Source organism: Lathyrus oleraceus, chromosome 6 (assembly GCF_024323335.1).
Source record: "Lathyrus oleraceus cultivar Zhongwan6 chromosome 6, CAAS_Psat_ZW6_1.0, whole genome shotgun sequence".
NCBI classification, from domain to species: domain Eukaryota; kingdom Viridiplantae; phylum Streptophyta; class Magnoliopsida; order Fabales; family Fabaceae; genus Lathyrus; species Lathyrus oleraceus.
Window position 1 is genome coordinate 308,129,548 of NC_066584.1, and position 24,815 is coordinate 308,154,362.

The 24,815-nt window shown below is 34.1% G+C and overlaps 1 protein-coding gene and 1 long non-coding RNA gene across 2 annotated transcripts; one reads left to right on the forward strand and one right to left on the reverse strand.

Annotated features, from left to right (window-relative positions):
• Nucleotides 1–7,126: 7,126 nt before the first annotated feature.
• LOC127093242 (uncharacterized) lies at nt 7,127–8,433 on the forward strand. Its single transcript, XR_007792482.1, has 2 exons — nt 7,127–7,294; nt 8,180–8,433. It is a non-coding gene; the product is annotated as an uncharacterized LOC127093242 (long non-coding RNA).
• A 6,665-nt stretch (nt 8,434–15,098) lies between these two features.
• LOC127098617 (uncharacterized) lies at nt 15,099–24,129 on the reverse strand. The gene is made up of 18 exons (XM_051037255.1): nt 23,511–24,129; nt 22,551–23,103; nt 22,213–22,464; nt 21,875–21,966; nt 20,572–20,781; nt 20,094–20,495; nt 19,447–19,619; nt 19,278–19,371; nt 19,128–19,181; nt 18,692–18,880; nt 18,501–18,560; nt 17,673–17,786; nt 17,372–17,533; nt 17,146–17,274; nt 16,903–17,004; nt 16,751–16,830; nt 16,276–16,419; nt 15,099–16,037 (listed from the first exon to the last, which is right to left on the reverse strand). Exons 1-18 carry the CDS (start codon nt 24,009–24,011, stop codon nt 15,452–15,454), a joined length of 3,897 nt encoding a protein of 1,298 aa, XP_050893212.1. The 5' UTR covers nt 24,012–24,129; the 3' UTR covers nt 15,099–15,451.
• Between the last annotated feature and the right edge of the window lie 686 nt (nt 24,130–24,815).

The following is a 24,815-nucleotide window of genomic DNA, read 5'->3' on the forward strand; positions in this document are numbered from 1 at the left end:
TGTCTAAGGCAACGGTGATGACAGATTTTACTTTCAAACTGCAATGCACTCTTTCCTTATCTTATTTAGTATGAATTTCTCTATTTTTATTTTCCACAACACCATTAACTTGACGTGTGAGAACAAAAGCACAACTTTTAATAGTCTTTCAAATACCAAAATTTATCACTTCTATGAAGATTTTCATTTTCTCTTTCCACAAAGCATATCATTCTCCATTGAATGATGATGACCTATTTAGTGAATCGTTTGACGTCATTCATATCTATTGGGACGATTAGTCTTATAATATGAATTAGATTTGGAAGCCACTTGTTGACCAAGTGACTCCAAACACAAGAGAGAGTAAATTGTGATATTCAAAATTTGAGAATCGATTAACAAAAATATGATGTTGAAAACATTTATATTAATATAAGCAAACAAAATAGAGAGATAGTAGTAGAATAATGTAAAAAGGAAATAAACACTATAGAAAGAAAATAATAACTGAAAATGAAGAGGCGGTGGATAGAGAGATTGCATCAGATATTTATATAGGATCGACCTAACCATTAACCTACTCTTATCCCCAAGAGTTTTTCATTGAGATTTTCACTAAAATCAACTCGATTTTTTACATAATCAATCTAAACAACCTTCTTACGACAAACAAAGTTTTTACACAGGGTTAACTCAAGAATCTTCACCTGAGTTTTTTTTCCAGGATTAACTTGCAACATTTGAATCTCTTACAAATATATTATACAAGATAATCACATTGTTGAATAAAAGTAATTTTACCACAACACTAGTACAACAGAACTCTCAAAAAAAAACTTCCACTTTACAGAAACTAAGGCAACTCATGTAAAAAAAAAAAAAGAGATTAAAAAGAATAATACAAAGGTTTCTATTCACAAAATTTCTCTATGTCTTGGATTTTTGCTTAGTTCCCAATTTTTTTTATCTCTTTATTGATGTTGGGAGTCGTAAGGTTATGTCATAAGTTAAAGATGTCAACCTAGTTAAAGGGTCAATTCTTATCATTTTTTTTTGTCTTTTTTTTTCTTTTCAAAAAGTAATATTGAAACTATATTTAACCATCAATTGAGGTGATATGAAGGAACGATTATTAAAATAATAGTATTGCCTTTCAATTTTATCTCTTTAATCCTTGCAAATTTAATATTTTAATCTTGTGTTAAAATTTCACACCATTTTAAACTCTAAATACCATGAGTTAAGATTTATAAATTGCACATAAATAAGTTAATTAAAATGTGCAAAGCTTTTTTTTTCACTAGTAACAATTTTGCTACAAACACACGCGTGCGCAGGCACGCATGCATGCACACGCACACATCGTGGTTTTCATTCGACTGTTTCCTTCCTCTTCAGTCTTCACTATCTTTTGCCTTCTCGCACATGCTTTTTTTCCATCTTTTCAAGATTTCATTCAGAAGAATATCTTCCATCAAGATAACCTTCATCTACTTATCCCTCACACTATTCATATGTGGTTGCATTTGGCTGGACCTCTAAGATTATCCTTATCCTCTCAGCCTTCTTCTCATTATCACATTTCAGGTTTATTCACTTTTCCATTTTTTCTCTCTCCAAACTCAGTGTTTCTCTCACATTTCTTTGTGTTCTCCGTCCACCAAGAACACAAACTCAGTTTCTCCACTAAAACCCCACCTTTCACTACCCATAATATTTTAATCTCCATTGTTTTTGCTTCGAAATTGTCCCCATAAACTTTCTTTTTCATCATCTTCAACCTTCAAACACAATCTCTCACCCAGAAAATTTCATATTCACCATTTTCATCCGTCAAGAACATAAACCCATAAATCTTACCTAAAAACTTTTGTTTTCATCATCTGCAACAATGTCACAAGTTGATGGTTTTTTTGAAGATGACATCCCCACACCTATTAATCCCCCTAGTGTTACCACTCCTGTTGTTCAAAACCAAACCACAACCCCAAACAATCAATGTAGATACGAAACATACATGTTAGACCCGTAACTCATGCACCCTTCAGATAACCCCGACCACGCCATTGTTACACCCCATTTAACCTACACCAATTGCCATTCTTGGTCTAGATCCATTCAATTAGCCCTTATCTCCAAAAATAAGTTAGGATTTATCAATAGAACCCTAATTTTTCCTCATGACAATAATCAGAACTCTTTGGCATATGATCGATGAAATACCATGGTCTGGCATGGATCACAAACTCCATCAATCCCGAGATAGCTGAAAGAATACTTTGGATGGAATATACACACGGGGACATCTTTAGAATCTCAGAATTGCAAGAAGAAATATACACTTTACGCCAAGGTAATCAAAACATTACACAGTATTTAACTACTTTGAATAAAATGTGGCGGGAATTAGATAAATTTCTACCCATACATATTTGCAGTTGTGTCATCCCATGCTCATGTAGTCTCCAAGGACAACGATCATGTCCTCTGGTTTTTAAAGGGTCTGAACGATCAATATACACATGTGCTCTCGCAAATCATGTTAATGCAACATCTACCTCATATAAACATGGTATTTTCCATGTAAATTCAACAAGAGCGTCAACATACCCTTTCCACTAATGGTGACAAATTTGTGGCTCTTCTCAATAAACCTTTCTCAAAGTCTGGCCCTCCTGATTCAACATCAAAGCAAGCTTCATATAGAAGAGGAAGAGGATTCAAGATATATTCTTACTGCAATAAAGCAAGTCATACCATTGAGGTATGTTTCAAGAAGAACAGACTTCCACCAAGAAAATGAATTTGGCCCAAGCAACTGAAGACTCTGTTGACAACAATGATGTTGATACTATCGAAGACACTACATGTCAATCTTCTACTCCTTTCACGTAAGAATAACAAAAAGCGATTATGGCTCTTATACATCAAGCACCAACACCTCACATCAACCACTTGAACACCAACATTCCTACTCCAATAGGTAACCCTAAAATGCTCTCTATTTCTAATTTGAGTAATCATGATTGGATTTTAGATACTAAGGCCACAAACCATATATATCACTCCAATTATATTTTTAGCCACTTGATTGAAATAAAATCCATCACCATTTCACTACCCAATGGAGCTTCTGTTCAAACCTTTTACTCTGGAATCCTTCATTTTATTGAATATTTGTATTTAGATAATGTGTTTTTCATTTTAGTACCAATTTAATATCTACCCCTCGTCTTACTGGTGCTCTAAATTGCACCGTTCATTTCACCTATACCCGATGTTTCATACATGGGAGCCTTACCTTGAGGACGATTGGTACAACTGAGATATACAATGGCCTTTACAAGCTTACATATCCTTATATTCCCATTCCATATACCAATAAACACATCAATAAAAAATGATAGGATTAAGTATAATATTGTAATACCACTACTCACAATTGTAACCTATGGCATAATCGCCTAGGACACCCCTCTTTTGACATTATTTTTCATATCACTAAGATTTTGCCTTTACATACAAACTTAAGTCTTCTTCTGTTTGTGATACTTGTTTCCTTGCTAAGCAACACAAATTACCTTTTCCACTAGTATTACTAATTCTAATACATGTTTTGATATTATCCACATGGATATTTTGGATCCCATTTCCACCGCTTTCATGCTTGGACACAAATATTTTCTAGCTACAATTTATGATTAAAGTTATTTTCTTTTTATATACTTAATGAAACTTAAGTAGAAAACAAGTAACTTAATACAATATTTTATTCAGTTTGTGCAAACCCAATTTCATCAAACTATAAGGACCATGAGATCTGATAATGGCCTAGAATTTATTACCATGAAATCTTTTCATCAAAAACATGGGATCATACATCACAATACATGTCTTGACACCCCTCAACAAAATGGGATTGTAGAAATAAAGCACCAACACATTCTTCATGTGAGACATTCTCTCCCTTTCAAATCACATCTCCCAAAAGTATTTGGGGATATGCCATATCCCATGTTGTTTATATCATATATAAACTTCCATCCAAAATTTTAAACTTCAAAACTCCTTTCCAATTGCTTGACAAAAACATTCATGATTACTCTAACTTCAAAGTTTTTGGTTGCCTAGTATATACTTCTGGCCCCACCCTTTATAGAACCAAACTTGACCCTAGATACCGACAATGAATCTACCTTAGAATCAAAGATGGTATAAAAGGGTGCGTCCTATTTGATATCAAATCTCACATAATATTTCTATCTAGGGATACTCATTTCATTGAACACATTTTCCCCTACCCCACCATCCACAATGAACCTACACCTAGTTCCCTACTTACTTCTTCGTCTCTCAATGACTTCAATTTTGACTACCTGGATATGACCTCATTCCTCACAATAACACCACCCAACCAAATTTGAATCCTCCAATTAATCTTAACATAAGTTATTTTTCTAACAACCCTTCTGACCCCTCTAACATAATTTCTCCCTAAACTTATCCTAACCTCCAACCTCTTAGAAAATCTAGTAGAATCTCCAAACCACCTTCTTGCTTTCAAGACTTTCATTGTGCACTCCTTTAAGGCTCTAACACAAACCCTAATGATGATAAGGGTAATCATATGTATCCTTTATTTAAGTATTTATCATGTCATAATTTATCTCCTACTAATAAATTTTTTCCTTAAATTTTTCTTCTATTTCTGAACCCATTTCTTATACTAAAGCTATAAGTGATCCCGACTGGAAAAGGCCATTTCATTCGAATTACAGGCCCTTACTGAAAATAACACTTGGGATCTCACTACCATTCCCCCTAACAAGCAAGACATATGTTGTAGGTCGATCTTTAAATTAAAATTTCATGCTAATGGCACTATAGAAAGATACAAGGCATGTTTAGCGGCCAAAGGCTTCACACAGACTAAAGGTCTTGACTATCATGAAACTTTTAGCCTTGTTGTCAAAATGATAACCATTAGATTTATGTTATCTATTACTTCATCTCAAGGATGGTATTTACATCAATTAGATATTAATATTATGTTCCTTCATGGGGACTTAGAAGAGGATGTTTACATGAAATACCCTTTTGGCCTTGTTCCACCTCAAAAAGGCCTTGTTTGCAAACTCAAAAAATCCTTTTATGCCTCAAACAGACCAGCAGACAGTGGAACAATAAATGCACCACCACCATCCTTTCTTTGGATTTCATTTAATCCAAATCTGAATACTCTCTCTTTACCAAGAAAAATAATTTAAATTTCACTGTTATTTTAGTATAGATTGACGATCTGATTCTAGCAATAACTAATTTGGCTGATATTAAACTCATCAAAATTATTCTAGACAACTAATTTAGTATTGACGACCTGTGCATCCTAAAATATTTTCTAGGATTGGAAATTGCTAGATCTTCTCAAGGGACAACATTGTACCAAAGAAAACATTGTCTGGATTTATTACATGATACAAAACTATTGGGAGTGAAACCTGTTTCAACCGTTATGGATCCAACATTCAATTTACGTGTTTATCCAAACAATCTTCTTCTTGGCCCATCTCAATATAGACACATCATACGTAAGTTAATTTACTTAACTCACTCAAGACCTGATATTTCTTTTTTTGTATGCAGGTTGAGCTTGTTCTTATCCAGCCCGACAACAATACACTTCAACGTTGTACGAATTTTTCGGTATCTGAAAAACTCACTTGTAAGAGGATTGTTCTTCAAAGCAAAGTCCAACCTCACTCTCATAGGATTCATGGATTCAGGTTGAGGCTCTTGTAAGCTTTCACGACATTCCACAACAGGCTTCTGTTTTTACTTGGGCTCATTGTCGCGTCTCAAAAAATACGATTGCTCGCGATGGTCGCGGAAAAGTAGTTCTAATAGAGTCGCCACCGAACTTTATTTATTCCAATGAAGGAATAGGAAAATATCGATAAAAACTTTGAAAAATAGAATAATGGTCGTTGCAACCATATTCGGGTTCGGAAGTCGATTAAGCAAGGGAAATGTATTAGTACCCCTCACGTCCGTTGTACTCAACGGGAGCCTTTTAGTCTAATTTGTGATTTGAATGTTAGATAAATGTTATTTGTCTTCTTCGGGTGAATAAAAGATTGAAAAGTGAATGGAAACCTCAAGAGGAGAAAATGGGAGGTTTTTTATTAGTGCTCGCCAAGATCTCGCAATCGCGTGCCTATGTATCCTTATAGTGCAATAAGGAAGTCAGAGCATTCGTAGTTCGGGGAACTACAGTTTGTTAGTGTCTTTTAATGAACAATTGTTTAGATCGCGCTAGAAAGGATTGAACTCGGTGGAGGCTTAAGAGCTGGTTTGTTATACGCGCTAGAAAGGATTGAACATTGTTCTTTCCGAAAAGAGTTAGGTTGTTGATCACACGGGGGCGAGAAATTTAGTTTAGTGTATTTAGTATCTTGAAGGAACGACAAAAAAATTGAGCAATATGGCACACATCAATTGTTCAATTAGTCGAGGAATAATAAGGCGAACACCTCCTATTCCATTTTCATTCAAATTATTATTGAAAATTGTTTTGTAGAAATCGAATATGCGCAGTAGTGAGGCAAGCGCCCCCACTTACTTATTCAAAGAGTAACGAGGTGAGCGCACCAATTCCTTTATCCAAATTTATTTAAAGTATTTTAATCGAAAGATAAAAACTTGAGCAATATGGCGAACGTCAATCGTTTAATTATTCGGGAGATAGTGAGACGAGTGTCTCCCATTCTCTTTGTCATCTGATTTTTAAATTATGAAAAGAAGATTCTTTAGAGGTATATTTATTTGAAAAATGATTTGAATTCACAATTATAGAATTAAACAGGTTTAGATAGTAATATTTGGTGTCAGACCAAGATAATTAAACCATTTTGAAATAATAAAGTATAAAATAGATTGTTCACTTGCTAATATTAATAAACTAATTACTCGATTAATTATAATATTAAAAAAAATAGAACTTGTTATAAGGATAAAATTTGTTGAAAAATATTTTATTTCTCTTACCCTATTATTATTATTATACTATTCGAATATTTAAATAAAATTTCAAAAAAAATAAAATAAAAAGGTGAATAAAATAAATGCAGGCTGGGTGTGTGGAAGGAAAAACATGGGTAACTAACAAAATAAAACAACTCTAACCCAATAAATCAGTTAACGCAAGCATCTAGGTGTACGACATCAAATAAAACGAAGAAAAAAAAGGTCGAGAAAAGCTATCAAAAAGACTTCGGTGAAAGATTCTGATTCCGGCACGGCGACGAAATTCCAGGTACACTGCTCGCTTCGCCTTCTTCCTTCTTTATGCGGTTTCCCTGATTCCTTCTTCTATGTGTTTGTTGTTACACAAATTGCTTGAATTTAGCTCAAATGATTCATAGTTTCAATGAGAAACTCTTAATATTTTGGATTTGGAGCTTTGGTGAATGGTTGTTAGAGAAATATTTCAGCAGAGTAACATTACCAATCTTTTCTCATCCTTTTACTACCCAATGTTTGGGTGTATTTATTAGAGTTTCGGGGATCTTGGTACGTGTGAGATTCGGGACTTTGTTATGAGAATATGTTCTGAAAAGTGTAGGAGGTGAGTTGTAGGATCTGCAATCTGTTAGAGAAAAATCTCACTCATATTTGTGGGGGACCAGGGTAATTGTGATAGGCAGGAACTTTGTCTGTACCTTCCAACAACGTGGGGTCCTTTGCTGAATTTCTCACTGAATTGTTACTGCTTTAAAATATGGATTTGCTATTGTAGAAATTTGATTTTTTACTGCTTTAAAATTTGACTTTAACTGATGTATGACTTTAATCATCTTTGATTCAAAATATTGCCTTGTGATCTTCTGGTTTTTAGCTGATGTGCGGACTTGAAAAGAGAAAACAGTTTGATCTGGCTATTACTTGGATTTTGATAATGATTTTTATTGTTGACATTTATTTGTTGGAGGTATGCATTCAGAAGTTAATTCTGTTTTTCTTCTTACAATGCCTAAACGATGATAGCCATGTTGATATGTGGTGATGCTAACAATTTTTACTTTGAACATTGCATTGTTGTATATGTGATTGAGGTTACTTTGCTGAATCATTCTTTGTGCAGCCCTTCTGCTATTGTCCTTGTTTGCTTTAATGGACTATTGTTCTTATTGATTTGCAGGCTCATAGTAAACTCAAAATGGCATAGAACATGGCGGCACATGGAAGCCCTTGAGGATGGACGGATGGCCGCCTTATTCAGAAGCTCTCCTTATTTTTTCTTTTTGACTCAAATCATGTAATATGCAGCAAAATGTGTACTGAAATTTATGTACACATGGTACCACAAATACTTGTAATGATATGTAATGATATGTAATGATTGGCTAACGCTTATGTGTTAATGAGGAAATATTTATGAATTCTATTGTGATATGTTTGTGAATATTTAAACTTTCAAATTAGAATTGGTGCTTCAATGATCCAAAATCAAATGAATACTTTTCTCTCATTTTTCTTACTAGACTAAATGCATGATTTTGTATGAAGATATATAAAGTGGCCTAACTTTTACTTAGAATCATTTATTGCCAAATTTGGACCTCTAATCTCAACTTAATGCAAAGTCTTATGGTATGACTTAAATATATCAAAAATGATACTAGCTACGTTTTTTATTATAAGTCGCTTTAGAAAAATATTTTGTACCACAATATAAGTCATTTTATAATACCAATGAATCATTAATGTTATTTTTTCCTATTATACCCCTAAATATTTATTATTCTCTTTCCTTTCAATTATGTCAATTTATCTTTTCAACATTATTAATGAAGGACAATTTTGTAAAACACTTCATAATTTATCTTTTTCATACAACAATTATTACATTTCTTAATACGTGTGAAAAGTCAAAAACGACTTATAATAAAAAACGGAGGGAGTAGTTGTCAAATGCAATGAAATACTATAAATCTCTCTTATGTCATTTATCATTAGTTTGTTGACTTTGGTAAACTATTTGACCAAAAAGTCAACAATTGACCACAAGTCGACTTAGGTGGACTAGATGCCAATTCAACATAAAATACTTGAAATGATATGTAATAGACCAAAATGACGTACCAACTTGTAAATCAATCCATCCAGAGGATTTTTTTGTAAGATGTAACCTCTACTTATGAACCATGCGATGCTTTTAGATGATCTTGAATTAATGAGGTGCAAACTTTCAAGGTAACTTGGGAATGAAGTAAGTGGTGACACACTATGATGATATGCACCACAATGAATGGATGACCAACAACCAATCAAGCCTTGTGCAACGTCTAGTCAAGTTTTAATCAAATACATATCAATACAATGACCCATATGACAACTAAATATATGCAGAATGAGTTTCTTACTTATCATAGAATCTTGATGGATTATGGATTCCTAGATGCAAACTGGCCCAAATCTACAATACAAAAGAGATATGGGAACTAGGGTTTGAAACTTGGTAAAACCCTAGGTCAAGATGATGACAAGAAAACCATAGTTTCCTCCTCTAGTGAGATCCTCAAACCCTAAACTTGTGCATCATACTTTCTGGCTATAAATGCTAATGAAAGTTTCAAACTGTCCTGATAAAATTAGGGTATGACACTCATCATTAGTTAGCTGGAAAACTAAAAAGCAAATAGTGGTATCACATTCTTCATCTGGGGCAAAATATTAAGCTCTCGTAAATACCAATGTGAGGGGCAGTGGGTCATTCACCTTCTATAAGACTTCTCCATCTTGCACATTTAACATTCACAATATTCTGCGATAACCAGAGCACGATATACATTGCTACAAACTCGGTCTCCCATGAGCATATAAGCACACTAAAATGGATTGTCATTTGGTTCGAGGCAAAGTCCAAGAAAAACTTGTCCTTCTCCAACCAATCCATTCTTCCAATCAAGTAGTTGATGTTTTCACAGAATCCTTACGGCTAAAACTCTTCTCGATATTCAAACTAGATCTTATTAACATAACCTCCAATTTAAGGGTGTTAAAATATAGTTAATATATTTTATTTTATTTCTAATTAATTTGTTAATTAGTTAGAGAATTATTTTCCAAATGAATTATATATATATATATATTAGAAAAATATTGAAGTTTCATTCATTATACTCTTTTTAATATAATTATAGCATCGATAAAACAAAATATTTTTTCTTTAGAAAATTAAATAAATAAATTTTCATAAAAAATATTTTAAAATATTTTTACTTTTTGTTATCCATATTTTTAAATATTAATACTTCGGCATAATTATACCATGGTCTTTTAAGTTATTTAATGGTAATAAGTTGGTCTTTTAAGGGGATTTTTCTACAAGTCAACCATGTAAGTTATCTAACGTCTACGTTGGTGTTTTTTTAATGATTATGTTCCAAAAATGCATGTGACATTAACATGAGTGACGTGTCATTAACGGTGCTCACATGGAATAAAATATATTTCATCCGTCTCAAATTATAAGACATTTTGCATATTTTATCCAAATTAAAAAACCTAATGATTATTGTATTGAAAAGACAAATTATGCATAACTTTACAATATTGTCCTTCATTTTTATAAATGAAAGAGAAATTTAAAGAATTGTAAGAAAGAATAGTAATAAAGATAGATGGTATGTTGGGGAAAAAATCATTAGTACTGCATTGGAACCGTAAAATGACTTATAATTTGAGACAAATATATTTTATAAAATGACTTATAATTTAGGATAAAGAGAGTAATTAATTAATATTCATTAAATAGTAATAGATACCACGTGTCAATGTATAAATGATGAATTTACAAAACATTTGCAGTGTCTTTACCAATTGAACCATTGTAACATATGATTAATATAATCGGTATAAAATCGTTTTAATAGTTTGTTTTCATATCTGCAGGCATGTGCCAATGTTTGAAACAAAATATCTCTTCATGCAAATAGTTCAATCATTTTAGTACTTATTTCAAATTAGAAAAAATAGAATAATAGAGTGTCTATTTGTCAAATTCAAAATTAGTCTATTTTTACTTCTTTATTATCAGTAAATAAACTCACAATTCACACGTTATACGTTTTACATATTTGCATTTAGTTATCTTGGCTAAAATATTATTCCCCCTCATGATGTGTAACTCATTTAAAATAAATAAGTATCTCAAAATAAATGATCTATTTCGATATTTTAAGTTATTTTTTTCAATTTTATCCTCCAATTAATATTATTTTTATTATTCTCAATATTTAATAAGAATATTTTAATAAAAATAATATTCTTTTTTTTTTAATCGGTATAAAATGGTTAACAACATCATTCATTGTCAACTGCATCATTCATTTATTTCATTTCCAACAACATGAAAAGATTCATACATGAACTGATACTATATTTCTAAATGATATTATGAATGACATTATAGCACTATGGCCAAAATATAGTAGACATAAATAAGATTAATGTATACCTATCCAAAAGCAATTACACATGGCACTAAAACATATACCATGGATCACACTTAAAAGGCATTCTACAATTTAAAATATTCTAGAGATACATATTCGTTTATGTTTCAGATATACGTCTTTATAACTTATCAGAACATAATTGTTCATGCTATGTTTTATTTATGTTTACTCAGATGGAGATTTAAATCATACAAGCGATATGCAAAAAATTACGTACATAAGTCCATATGGTCCAAACATGTCATATATAAATAAAAGATCAATAAATGTAAAAAAAATCATGAACAACTATAAAGTAGCATGATGTCAAAATAAAATACAATCCATAATACTATTACGATTATATAATGCACTTTTGTGTATGTCTGACTACATTCCCTCTGCCTCCTCGGCCATCAATCTCCCCCGTCCTCCGGCACTGTCTCCGACACATCAATGCCTCATGTGCCTCAGTCATGATGGCATCTAGGACATGTCTCACATCAAACCCATCAGAAAAGATACTCTAGTCAATGTTTTCATGTGACATCTCTATAATGTGACTGCATATAGGCAAGACATCATCAGCATAATCTAATTGTGTTTGCTTATCCTCTAGTATCTCCTGATGAGTTGGCCTAGGTGGGTCTCCTGGAGCAGCATGCACCATGTACGAATGTGACACCCTAAAGAACTATCTGATATACCCTTCGACATTGCTCCAATCGTTCAGGGCTATGATACTTTGTGCCTCCTCTTGTATCAGATGATTCTTATAATCATCAATGATGTTATCTATCTGTGTATGTGTCAAAGTAGGAGGATCAGAGAAAACAAGGTGTCTGAAAATGATCTGAGTGTGGCCAAAATGCTGCATGACGCGCTCAGGTAGATGAGGAGCAATGAGACGTGATCTGTAGACCAACCATCCAGAGTATAACATTATCTCGTTAAATTGTCGCGTCTGATAGTGATCGACATAGTTGTTAAAGTGCATGTCATCGGCAACTAAACGGCCAAGATGCACTCTGAAAGACCAATAATTATTTTTGTCAGTAGTGTGATGTTGTTTGTGACCTGCTTCGTCTTTCACATGCAACCTTCTCTCAACTTAGAGTATAGGTAGACCAAACAACCGGCCCCCTAGTTATACTCATGGATCCACTCGAAATCTTGGAAGTACCGTAGGTAGAAGACATCTGTATAAGTGGAACTCTTGTCCATAAAAATCTTAGTGTCAACCAAATATATAAGAGGTATGCTCTCATAGCTTGTGCTATATGGAGCCCCACCTGCTCATCAACACTTATGACATGATGTGCTCTTTGTAGCTCATTTGTATATACCTTTTTCAAGTATTCAAATCTAGCATGAGCCCTCCTGGTCCTATCCAACTCCTTCTTCGTCTTCCTTGGGTCAGCCCCCGGATAGTCTATCATCAACTCGAGTGTCTCGCCTTTGGTAATTCTCTCATGATCTAGGAGTCTCCCCCTAATCAAAAGATATAGCAAACATGAGACATCGTCGAGTGTGATAGACATTTCACCAAGCAGAAGATTAAATGACGAGGTCTCCAAGTGTCAACTCTTCACGAATGTATTAAGCATCTCGTAGTTGACCGTAATATAATCGATCATGCACAAGTCCTTCAGAAATTTGTCAATTAAAATTAACGTAAATAAAAAAGAATGAATACAACGAATGTTACCTCTCTGTCCCAAGTATGTTTGACAATATGGTAAGGATACATATGCAATAATGAAAAATCTACAGGGTTTCCTCCAAATATCTTTGGCTCAGTATCCGCAGCAGCATCACCCTCTAGAGGTGGCAATGGATAAGCAGCATCAACAGTAGGAGGTGACGCGGACTCAAGCGCCTGAATAGGGAAAACCTGGTGCATGTAGGAGGATGGAGGGAGTGATGCACCAGTGGGTGAATCTTGTGTCCTACGGGAGAAAGAAGATGGAGTAGCATGAGGAGAAGCACAAGCCCCAAAAGTAGATGGCTCTGCATGGCCAAAGGGACCAGGAGTCTCCGAAATCTGCTGACTTTTCTCCTGCCGCACTGATGTGTGTTGTGCAACCCTCTTGTGTCTCAGTTTATCGTGTCTATCAGCCATTATGCATATAAATTAAAGTAAAACAGACAATTGGTGCGACCAAACAACACCACAAACAAGGGAAAAAACAAATACTGAAAAAATTCCAGATATGCATCTCCGAAATCTGGGAAACTAAACCGTTGAAAAATTCTATAGATGCATCTCTAAAATTTTCTACAACTCAGATTGCGTCAATGGCACCAATGTGCACATGAAATCACAAAAAAAAAGTTTTGATCATCTATTTCAGCGAACAAATGTGTAATACACTATGTCTACTCATTTCTAACCTTAATCATCAATTTCTACTCATTAACACAAAAACTCAAAAATTTATTAAAAATTCAAAAAACTTACAAATTTCAACTTTTCTTCAGGATTGGATGATGTTTCTGATGTTGATTAAAGTTCCCTTGAGCTTCATTGATTGACTTTTGAATTGGTGATGAGAAAAAAATTAAGAGCGTTTGAAGTTGATTTTGAGCAAAATGAGAAATGAAGAAAGAGAAGGGTCTGACGCGCTTTAACCTCCAAAATATTTCAAAGGTGTATTTATGGAATATTTTAACGTTAATTGAGTCTTTGGTGTGTTCGGAGATACATCTTCAGAAATTAAGAGCATTTTAGAAATTTCGCGTGGTGGTAAGAAACATATAAGATGTATTAAAAAATCCAAAGTTAAATATTGAGACACAAACACGAGACCCAAAAAATAATGATGTAGCAGAATTGTTTGAGTGATGAGTCCTACGATAGACGCTTGAACCACTTATAACTCCAGCTTGAAAAACTCCAGCTCGAAGAACTCCAGCAGTCACTCCTCCACCCATCGTGTTTCCTCTGCCGCTTCCTCCTCCTCCTTTTCTTATAATAACAGATAGTCCATGTCAGTATTCACTATTACTTTCCAGCATCACAACTTTACAGTTCATGTCTTTCTTAACATATAATTATTAACTATGCAACAATGTGAAAGAAAGGGATCGATTGATGAGGATGATTAATAAGTACCGATTGTTCATGAGGATGATTAATAAGTACCGATTGTTGGAGGAGTTGATTAAATTGTTCTTGATGGGTGATTGAATGGTGGCTTATGAAGAAACAAACTATTCAATCAATTTTGTCTAGATATTAATTATATGTCATTGTGGTTCGGTTGGGTCAGGCATTGTTTTTAATAAATACCGATTGTTGGAGGAGTTGATTAGATTGTTCTTTATGGGTAATTCAGTGGTGGCTGAGAAGAAACAAACTATTAAAACAATTTTGTACAAATATATTTTTTTTAACGGAATCATTAAAAAAAAGACAATGATGTAAAATGGTTTAGAAGGTAGATAATTTAAAGGACTCACTTGTAACAACAAAAAATTAAAAAAACTACCTCTTACAATTAAATAACTTAAAAAAACCTGATATAATTTTGCCTAAAACTTCAGGAAAAAAAACAAAATTACTGGAGTTATTTAATTTTATTAGAGAAAAACTCTCCAATTCACAGCCCCTAAACATTTAAAAAATAATACTGTATATTAATTGCTTCAATTCACAAAAATCTAAACAGGATAATACAAAGTTTACGTCACTACAATTTAAATAATATTTCGTTTTCTTTTTTCACGGGGTCCAGTGAAAAAATATTATATCACTCACCTTAAAATTCTAACAAGGCTAGCCTTGTGTGTATCCATCCGTATAACAAAACTGCAACTCAAAAACCTGCTTTCCTTTCTCACCAAATAAATTACAGCAAAAACCATTGCTATCAATCTACTCTGTCTACCTTTCATTTGCTTGCTTCCTTTCAAGTTCCTTTAGTTTCTCATCAAATAAATTACAGCAAAAAATTGCTATCAAACGCTGCCTACCTTTTCTTTTGTTTGCTTCCTTTCTTCTGAGTTCTCTTTAGTTTCATACTCTTTACAGAAAGCGCACCAGAGACACTCTTACCTTCAAGCCTTTTTGTCATATTTACCACGCTAGCCATACCTTTTTTTGCAGCAGCCCGATGCTCTGGTCTACGGCTCAACATTTTTCTATCAAGTGGCCAAAATGCATAAGGTTCAAGTTTATCCTTCCTCTTTATATCTCCACCTGCTTTTTTACTACCATATTCTTTCCCAGTGTAACCCCTACCAGACTCTGCTGTTTTTCTCCGCTTCTGGGCTTTAGTTCCAGACCTTGCAGACAAATGACTATCAGGCTCACTCCTAGCATCATATTCGGATTCTGCTGGTTTTTCCGTTGTATGTTCCCCTTCCTCATGGATAATCAAACGTCCTTCAGAATCTACCTCCATCTCATCATCGTCTAACCTTGACTTCCTTTTGAGATTCTCACATGATCTAAGAGCTGACCTTGTTTTCTGCCGATCAAGCAAATCGAGTGGCTCGTCATCTGATTCGTCAGATAAATGCTCGGGAAAATTCCTTTTTAATCTCATATTGGACCTAGATGGAACAAGCAACAACATCATCAGTTGAAAATAATTCTCTGGACACTTTATGTTATAGTCTCTAGATAACTCATCATAGAACGGATTATTCATCAAAGACTACTGCCAATTTATGCAATACCAAAAAGAAGACAGAAAACAGGCACAAATCCAAGACCAAGGAGTCCACTTAAACTACAATAATAACACAAGTGTTGCAGCAAAATTCACGAGGAGGACTAGTTAAAGCTTACCTAAATGAAGATGCTGCTGATTTGAGATGTGTGGGAGATTTTCCCCCTCTAGAAATTGTCTTGCCATTCAGGTATTCTGCATCACTACCGGCACTCTCTCCATCAAAATCCGAAAAGATATTTGTATGGTTCCATCTACTTTGCCTGAAAAAGATATCATTGTGTCACTATGCAGCTGAAGATACGGCTTTCAAATTCAATATACCACAATACTAATACTAAAAAAGCCATTAAAGATTTTGAAGTGTATATTAAAAGTCACAACACTAACACCACAGAACTTATACACGTCCTGTCGCATGCCAAATTCAGAACAAGAATGTCAATTTTGGGTACAACAAGTCTCTTTGACATGTCTGTGCATACTTTATAAAGATTACTCATGAACTAAACTTATAAACCACTCTTCTGTAAAAGTTTACTAAACTTCAATATATACAAGAAATTTGCAAGAGGATAGATACACAATGATTACCTGGATGTAGTGGCCTTTGAAACATGAGACCTAGTTTCTTCAGATTTAGCACCTCGATTCCTCTCTTTCCGCTCCTTAATCTGTTTTAAAAATGGTCAAAATTATGTGGAAATCTGAACACATAAGAATTATCAATTTGCTGATCAACAAACCTTGCGTATATTGGACAGAAGTTTCATATGCTCTTCAGGCAGGACAGCTTTAACAGCCTCCAATCCACACTTCGTGACAAGCATTCCCAAAAGAAGTTTGACCTGAAAAGAATTTGAATCTCACTTGTTTGCATAATGAATATATAGCTTGAAATCCAAAACAGCCATCCTCAACAACCCAATGAAATCATTGGTTATTTTTCTTACAAAAAATCATCACATGAGATGATAAAAACAAAAAACCTTCGCTTGAAAATGATTTTTGGCAACATCTTGCCACTTGAACAAAGACTCAACCACACTCTTCAGATGCATATGCAATCCTTCGGCTTGTGATTTGGCTACTAAAACCTTTAACAAACCAAGATTGGCCTGCAAAATGAAGACATATATTTAAATAAAGGCTCAAGGAAATGATATACTTCAATCTGAAATGCATTTAACCAACAAAATGGAAAATGAAACAAACCTTAGTTATCTCTTTTTTCTTTTTTTCGAGCAGGACAAATATGGATGGAAGCATATCAAAAGCAGTTAAAACAAGATCAGAGAACTCATAGGCCAAGCGAGCTAAACCTTTGACCGTTGCACTTATCATATGATCACTTTTCCCAACAAGGCCGTGAGCAACCTTAGCTCACAAAACAACAGAGTCAAATTATTGCCAGTATAGGACATTTTTCTACCATTAAAATACAAGCTATTGAGTTGAATCAAATAAAAAAGATGTAAAAGTCAAGGACGATTAAAGTATTAAACTGTGAATTTACCTTGATAAAAAATTGATATAGATTATCTCTGCTCCCACCTCTCTCCTCGTCTCCAAATGCATGGGCAATTTCAACCAGAATGTCATAAGCCCTGTTCCTGGTTTTTTTATTGGCCTGTAGAGATAACCTCCAAATTTAGCACCTCGGGAAGCTTGTAAAAATAATTTATAAGCAACTGATGGGCAAGAGCAATGTTAGCACAAACATCTTTTGATTCCTTACCGAACACTATACCCACATAATAATTATAGAATCACATAGAAAAAACAATAATGGTCATTCTACCCTATTAAAAACTTAATACAGACCTAAGTTGAGTCAAAGCAGTGAATTTTTTACTCAAAAGTGATATGTGCTTGCAGGAACCTCAGAAGAATATGGGTCAGCTAGATATGTAGATATAACCCGCTTTCTGGTAATTATGGATATTGCCAGTGGCATGCAACAGTAATGTTATACATCCTAGTATCTTACGTATGGCAGTAACACAGACCTCAACACCAGCAAGTTCAAAATGTGTGAAAACAATGTTGCCTGGTTGCCCTACAGTATGCTATTGTGTGTGCAACAGCTCAGCACTACTATGCAACTATGAATGAGGAATCATCAGAGAGTTCCAGTCAGGGTCATGAAGCCCCGCAACAAAGCGCCCACCCTCACACCTAAGAAATGGGTGAACACTGGATACACAAGAAATGTACCGGGGCTAGAAAAAAACCGAGTAGAGACAAAAGAAATATATTGATTCATGTATTATTAGAAATGCTACATGGGAAAGGGACAACTAATACTGCATAACTAAATTTTCCACAATTAACACTACTTTACCTCTTTAAGAGCCAGTATAATCTCGGTGAGGAAAACTTCTATTCTGATCTTCGAATCATCCTGTTGGCAGTACATAATTTCAGATTCCCTATGCTATATACTATAATATGACGACATACTTTAAAACATATCAGATACACTGAAACAAAAGTGTGGTGATAAATATAGAATCAATACCCAACTTTGGATACCTTTGAATTCGAGTCATGTACTGTAAAGTCAAGGAGCTGAACTTTGACTGCCTCTGACTTCAAGACATGGACAATCAAGAAGTAAATGCAATCAAGTCTATGGCGTTTGGCAGAGGAATGGCAAGGACGAATTTTAACCATGAGCTCAAGCAGATCCTCGAGCTTTGATGAAACAAAACTGTCCGAGCTCTGTCAAGAATAATCCAAGAAAATATTTCACATCAACAACTTTGATGATTACTTCAACAGCTTGACAAAAGAAGGATAAACTAATAAATAAAAACCAATACAAGAAGCATACCCATGACAACAGTCAACACCCTTGACTGAACATTTTAGCCAAGAAATTATAACATGAATATTTTTTTGAGATAAAAATTCCCAAACTTCTATCTATGTTAATCAGAAAATCAAATAATATGAAATAGATGAATACCCTGAGAATGATCGAAAGAACTTTGTATGCCTTCTTCTGCATGACACCAACATCCTGCAAATAATAATCACAATAACCATCTTAACTTAACTATTTAAAAAAATAGTTTCGGAAATTCCTTGCAAAGAGCAATATATATCTCAGACAAACCTGCAATGCTGGCTTTAATACTTCAAATAGTAAATCAATATCCTTCACATCTAATCCAGGCAACAATGAAACTGCGAAATCAAGAAGCCGTGCCCTGGGAAGAAAAGAAATTCTATGAAATAATATTGACCCAGTGACACAATTCAGAGAAATAGAAAATAATCAAGACCTGAGAACTGATTGAGACACGTCATTTGATGCATTGTCAATCTGCATAGAACTTTCTGAATCGTCTACTTTGTTGGCCTTTTGAGTGCATTTTAGAAGGTCCGACATTTTCCTCTTAAATAAGTTTTGTACGACTTTCTTTTCTGCTATAGAAGCAATATCACCAATTGTTCCCTGTAAATGAAACAAATCCATCGTGATAAACTTCTTGTACAGATTAAATGTAACAACAATAAGGACAGGTTGAATTTCAGCTGCCAATTAATTAAGAAACACAGAAAAATAGAGCAATTCATCTTTTCATGAAAACTATGCAGCAATTTTTTCAATTCAGGGAATGGAAACCGAAAAATGGTTACCATTTTTAATATTTCCAAAAATAATTACTGTATGAGGTATCTGTCAGCTGCGGGTTTCTTGGTATGCAACATATAACTTATATTTCTATATTGACATTTGAAGACCTAATAAAAATATTTTAGAGCAATTTGATTTCTTAAACTAATGATGATGGACATTTCTTTAGAGAAAGAGAGGGAGAGAGTGTGTATTGTCATATATTTACTTTAATGGTATGCCAACATGCATGCACATACACGGGACACTGCACACATTGGGCTCAACTACAGAACATTGAAGAAATAGTACCTGCAAACAACCACCGTCATCTTTTGTAGATTTAAGGAACACTTCTGAGAGATCTTTCAATAAGTTTTTTGAAGATATCTCCAGTGCCTTCAAATTTTCTATTGCAACCTGTTGCGAGTAATTAAACAAAATATGTTCTTTGGCCATATCTTGCTCAATAATGTCCTCATCATTTGAGTCCTTAATATTCTTGTTTTGTCTAATCAGAAGCTGTAAACTAGTGCATATTATTCCACGAATATCAGGTTCTTCTTTTACTTTAATACGTAAATGTTTCTCTAGAACTTTGAAACTTTTAGCTGTGTCCGAAGGATAGTTGCAAAACGAAGGCAGCAAAGACCACAAAGAGTAAGTAAGTGCGTCAGCATTCCTTGATGACACCATTAGTCCCTGCTTCTCAAGCTGCAAAATGTGCAGGATAGGAAATTAATACCATGGAGAAAAACAACACTGCATCGCTGAATAAAATGTCCAATACCTTTTGAGCCTTCTCCCTTATACGTTCAATCAAAGGAAAAATCTCCTCTGTAAAATATTTTAGACTCGCACCAACAATATACTGTTTTAGAATTGGAAAAAGCCATATATTTGAAACAGATAAGTCTTCAGCTTCCAAATTCAATGGTATAAGGGATAACAACAATTCAGGTCCCATTACAATAAGAGCTGATCCAAGGCATGCATGAAGCTGCACATAGAGTGCACCGGTACTTCGTATCAGTAATTTGTTATGCATAAAAAACTAGAAGATCAGACAAATTCCCAGATCCTCTAAATAAAAATCAACCTAATTAAGTTATTGGCTAAAAAAACAAACCATGAAAACACTTAAATTTGCATGAGTCAAAGAAATTCAAACAGTTTATTGACTAATCATACAAAAAATAATAATATAATATACTACACATACATACATCATCAACAACAACAACATCATTGAATGCACATTTTAATTCATACGATGTGTTAAACCAAGATTTGTCAAAGAAAAAATAAACAGGGCTGGTACAGAACGCCAATTTGCTTTTGAAATAATCAATATCAATATCATAGTATAATATAATAATTCCAATGGTATAAGTGTTGTTAATAGTGGATCGTGGAAAATAGCGGATCACCAAAAAACCGATATGAGAAATAACAGATGGCGTAGCGGGCAAATAGCGGAAGCCGCAAAGAGGTTAAAATAAATAAATAATTATCTATAAAATAAAACATGTTACACATGAAATAAAAGCTACCTAAACAAAAAATAAAAAAATTGACACATTAAACTAAAAATCTCAAGTTCAAACAACTAAACAATGTTGCAGAAAGCTAAAAACAGACATTAAAAATGACTTAACTCAAAAGTTAAGTAGTTCAAACTTCAAAACAACTAATAATGAGTAATTCTTCCAAGTTATATATATATATATATATATATATATATATATATATATAACCCAAATCGACTCATTGACACCCCACCTCTTCACATTCTATTTTTTTAATGTTTTTTAATATGGGTCCACTGCTAAAAAATGTCTCCAACATTAACCAATTCCGATATCAATACATGGCGACTATACCGACTTTCATATCAGATAGCCAAATACACAATACCAGTATACCAGCGCTATACCAGATATTTAACAACACTGAATGGTATCCAACTGAGACATATGGCATGCTGGAAAAAAAACATATGAAAGCAGATTTTACAATATTTTGAGCTTCATAATTGGGTAGTATAGCGCAAAAGAATTGTGAAACAACATAGAAAGAAAGGATAGGTAAACCTGTTTCCTAAAGGGAAAATCTTCATCAGGCAACTTCTGCATATTTTCCAAGTTTTTGAGAATACCTCTCATGAAGTAAGGAGAGTTACTTCCTACATTGATTATACCAATAATCTCAAATAAGTGACAGGAATTTTACACTGCTACTATTTGAGGAATGAAAATAGAAGACATTGTAAGAAAAAATCTAACAAAAAAACAAGATATGTACAACAACTGTTGTACAGATTATTAGCCCAACGATAATAAACTGTACTAACAAATTACCAACCAACAAATTATGTATACTATAAGCCAATTCAAGAAACAAAAACAATACTCGACAGCAATCAAAATACCTAATTTGTGAAACATAGCTGAAACAACATCAAATACTCTATCCCAGGCAGCAGCATAGTGATAATCAAGTAAGCTCTCAACAATTGCACAAATTCTCTCAATAATGGTTGGTCCTGAGATCCTTGATTCATCCAAAGTTATCTGATCCACACCTTGTTTAATCAATGTCTCATCAATGCAATAATTGATCATGCTCTTGAGTGCATCTGCTGCAGCGAATATGGCCTCTTCATGTTCAGACGCCAAAATATCTGTGCATTTAGAAGTAAAAAATAAACTTTCATAGTTGCCAAATAAAAACAAGTAAATATACACAAACAATTGAAATTCATGATACCTTTGAGATCATTAAAGATACTGGGAAGCTTAATCACACACAGTTGCCTGTTTAGAGAAAAGACTTTCTTCATACCAGCATCAAGTAAGCGGACATTAAATGTTATTCCATCTCCAGACATCACATTCGATGAGGTAGAAAGAGTCGATAATGAGCATAACACCTCAAGTAGTGCTTCAGGAGAAACTTCTGATGCCGGGTTTAGAAAGAGGAAATTCAAACAATTTGTTATGCGCTTTGTAACTAGGGGTTGACACAGAACCAAGAGACTTTTGAAGTGCTTAAGGATGCTGGTTTTGTATGTTAGCGACAACAAAGGAAAGCATTCTTTCAAGGCATCCAGAATGTACAAAACCTGTTGGGCTCCCATAGTTTCTTTACCAGCATTTTCATTTGCATTTGCGTTTGCATTTTCATTTGCATTTGCTCCTCCAGCAAGCAGTAGAAACCTGTCGAGTATGTTTTGGACACCTTCACTAGCAGATGCTAGTAACGAAGACTTTTGAAAGCTTATCAAGACATCACGGAGAAACAAATGAGATTGCTCTCTTACCTGTTGGAAGATCTAGTCAGCACACAGCATTCAAGCAAGTACCGTAATTAAGTAAGAATTCTGCACCCTTATTCATCTAGCTCAACTACAGCCAATTGCCCCATGGTCCAGAGTATTAATATTTGTTACACACAAGCTTGCAAATTAAAACATCTAAACATGTCATGTCCCACTCCCATCTATCTAAACATAGACTAAAACATATCATGGTAGATCATTACAAACTCCAAACCACGTGCATTGTATGATTCCTATTTCGATATGTTCAACTAGGTTTGATAGTTATATAAAAAGTGAGACATCAATATCAAAAATATTATATAATGTGCATCAAATTAATCACCAATTTCGCATTAGTTCATAAGTAAACCACAGAGAATTGAGGTTAAGAATTCACAAGTTATTACCTTATATCGCGAATCAGTAATAAACCCTAACAAAACATTGAACAACGGAGACACATCAGCCCAGTGAACACTGTGTCTATTGATCAACAAATGCGAAAGGCACTTCAATCCATGAATAACAGCAGTTTCGGAACTCAACTGAGACTGAGTAACTCTGACAACCAGCTCAGATAGAAACTCCCTCTTCTTCTCCAACACAGCAGAAGGCAATCTAACGATTACAAGTGAGAGAATGGTGAGGAGTGCGTCGATGAGGTGCTTAGCAGGGTTAGGCTCCGATACGATGCGGTCCAGCGAAGAACACGTGGCTCCGAAGTACGCAACCGGTGATGAAGGTAGATTGTGGTCTTTGAGTTCCTGAGACATGGCACCGATGACGGCGCAGAGATGTTGATGGCTTTCGGAGGTGGATTTTCCGAAACGAGAGAGGATAAAATTGCATAAATCCTCATTAGATTCGTTGATGTTGGAGGGTGATTCTTCCATCTCGATTCCTTCCATGGTGGAAAACGAAAATCAAATGCCAAACCCTAGCTAGCTCAAACGGCGGCAAGGGTTTAAGCAATGCTGAGAGAGTATGAGAGGCGATAAAACTGTAGTTTCTTAACGGAAATTAATGGGACCAACTATGTTTATATATGCTTACTAGTACGTGCCAACGTGGTATTGCACGGGTTTCGCTGTGTGTGATATACACCTAAAGAAACTTTGGTCGAATATTTAGGAGAAAATAACAAATAAATTATATTAATAATATAGGATTAAAATAACCATATTTCAAATAAAATAAATTCTTAATAGTGGCACATGCATTAAAAAATAAATTTAGGCGTCATAATCACTTGCACATGAATTATCAATGTGTTAGGAGAACTTATGCATACACTATTGATTTAAAGGGGAGACGTCACTCCCCCTAGCACCTACATGCATACATACTTTATAATATATTAAAATGTAAAACTAAATGTTATGATCCTTTCTTTCATAGCCTTTCTCTTTTTTCCTATAACAATAAATGCATGCGTACATATTATTTTCTATGAAGATAAGAAGAGATTAATTGTTTTTTTAGTGCAGATGTTTTAAGTTGCTATAAAGATAAATACTAGTTTTTGAAATATTAATTAATTATTTTAATACTAGTTACATTTATTGTTTTAAACTTTAGTATATTATAAAGTATGTATGCATGCTGGCGTCAGAGGATTGACGCCTCTCCCTTAAATCAATAGTGTATGCGTCAGTCCTCTTGACGTATTGGTAGTGCATGTGTCAGCGGTTACGGCGTCTAAATATATTTTT

What these genes read in the sequence shown, in the direction of transcription:
- LOC127098617 (XM_051037255.1), bottom strand. Translation starts at nt 24,011, where the DNA reads ATGGAAGGAATCGAGATGGAAGAATCACCCTCCAACATCAACGAATCT. An exon ending in AGCTATGTTTCACAAATTAG is followed by an intron (nt 21,967 to 22,212) that starts GTATTTTGATTG and finishes TAATCAATGTAG; the next exon opens with GAAGTAACTCTCCTTACTTC. An exon ending in AAAATCATTTTCAAGCGAAG is followed by an intron (nt 17,005 to 17,145) that starts GTTTTTTGTTTT and finishes AATTCTTTTCAG; the next exon opens with GTCAAACTTCTTTTGGGAAT.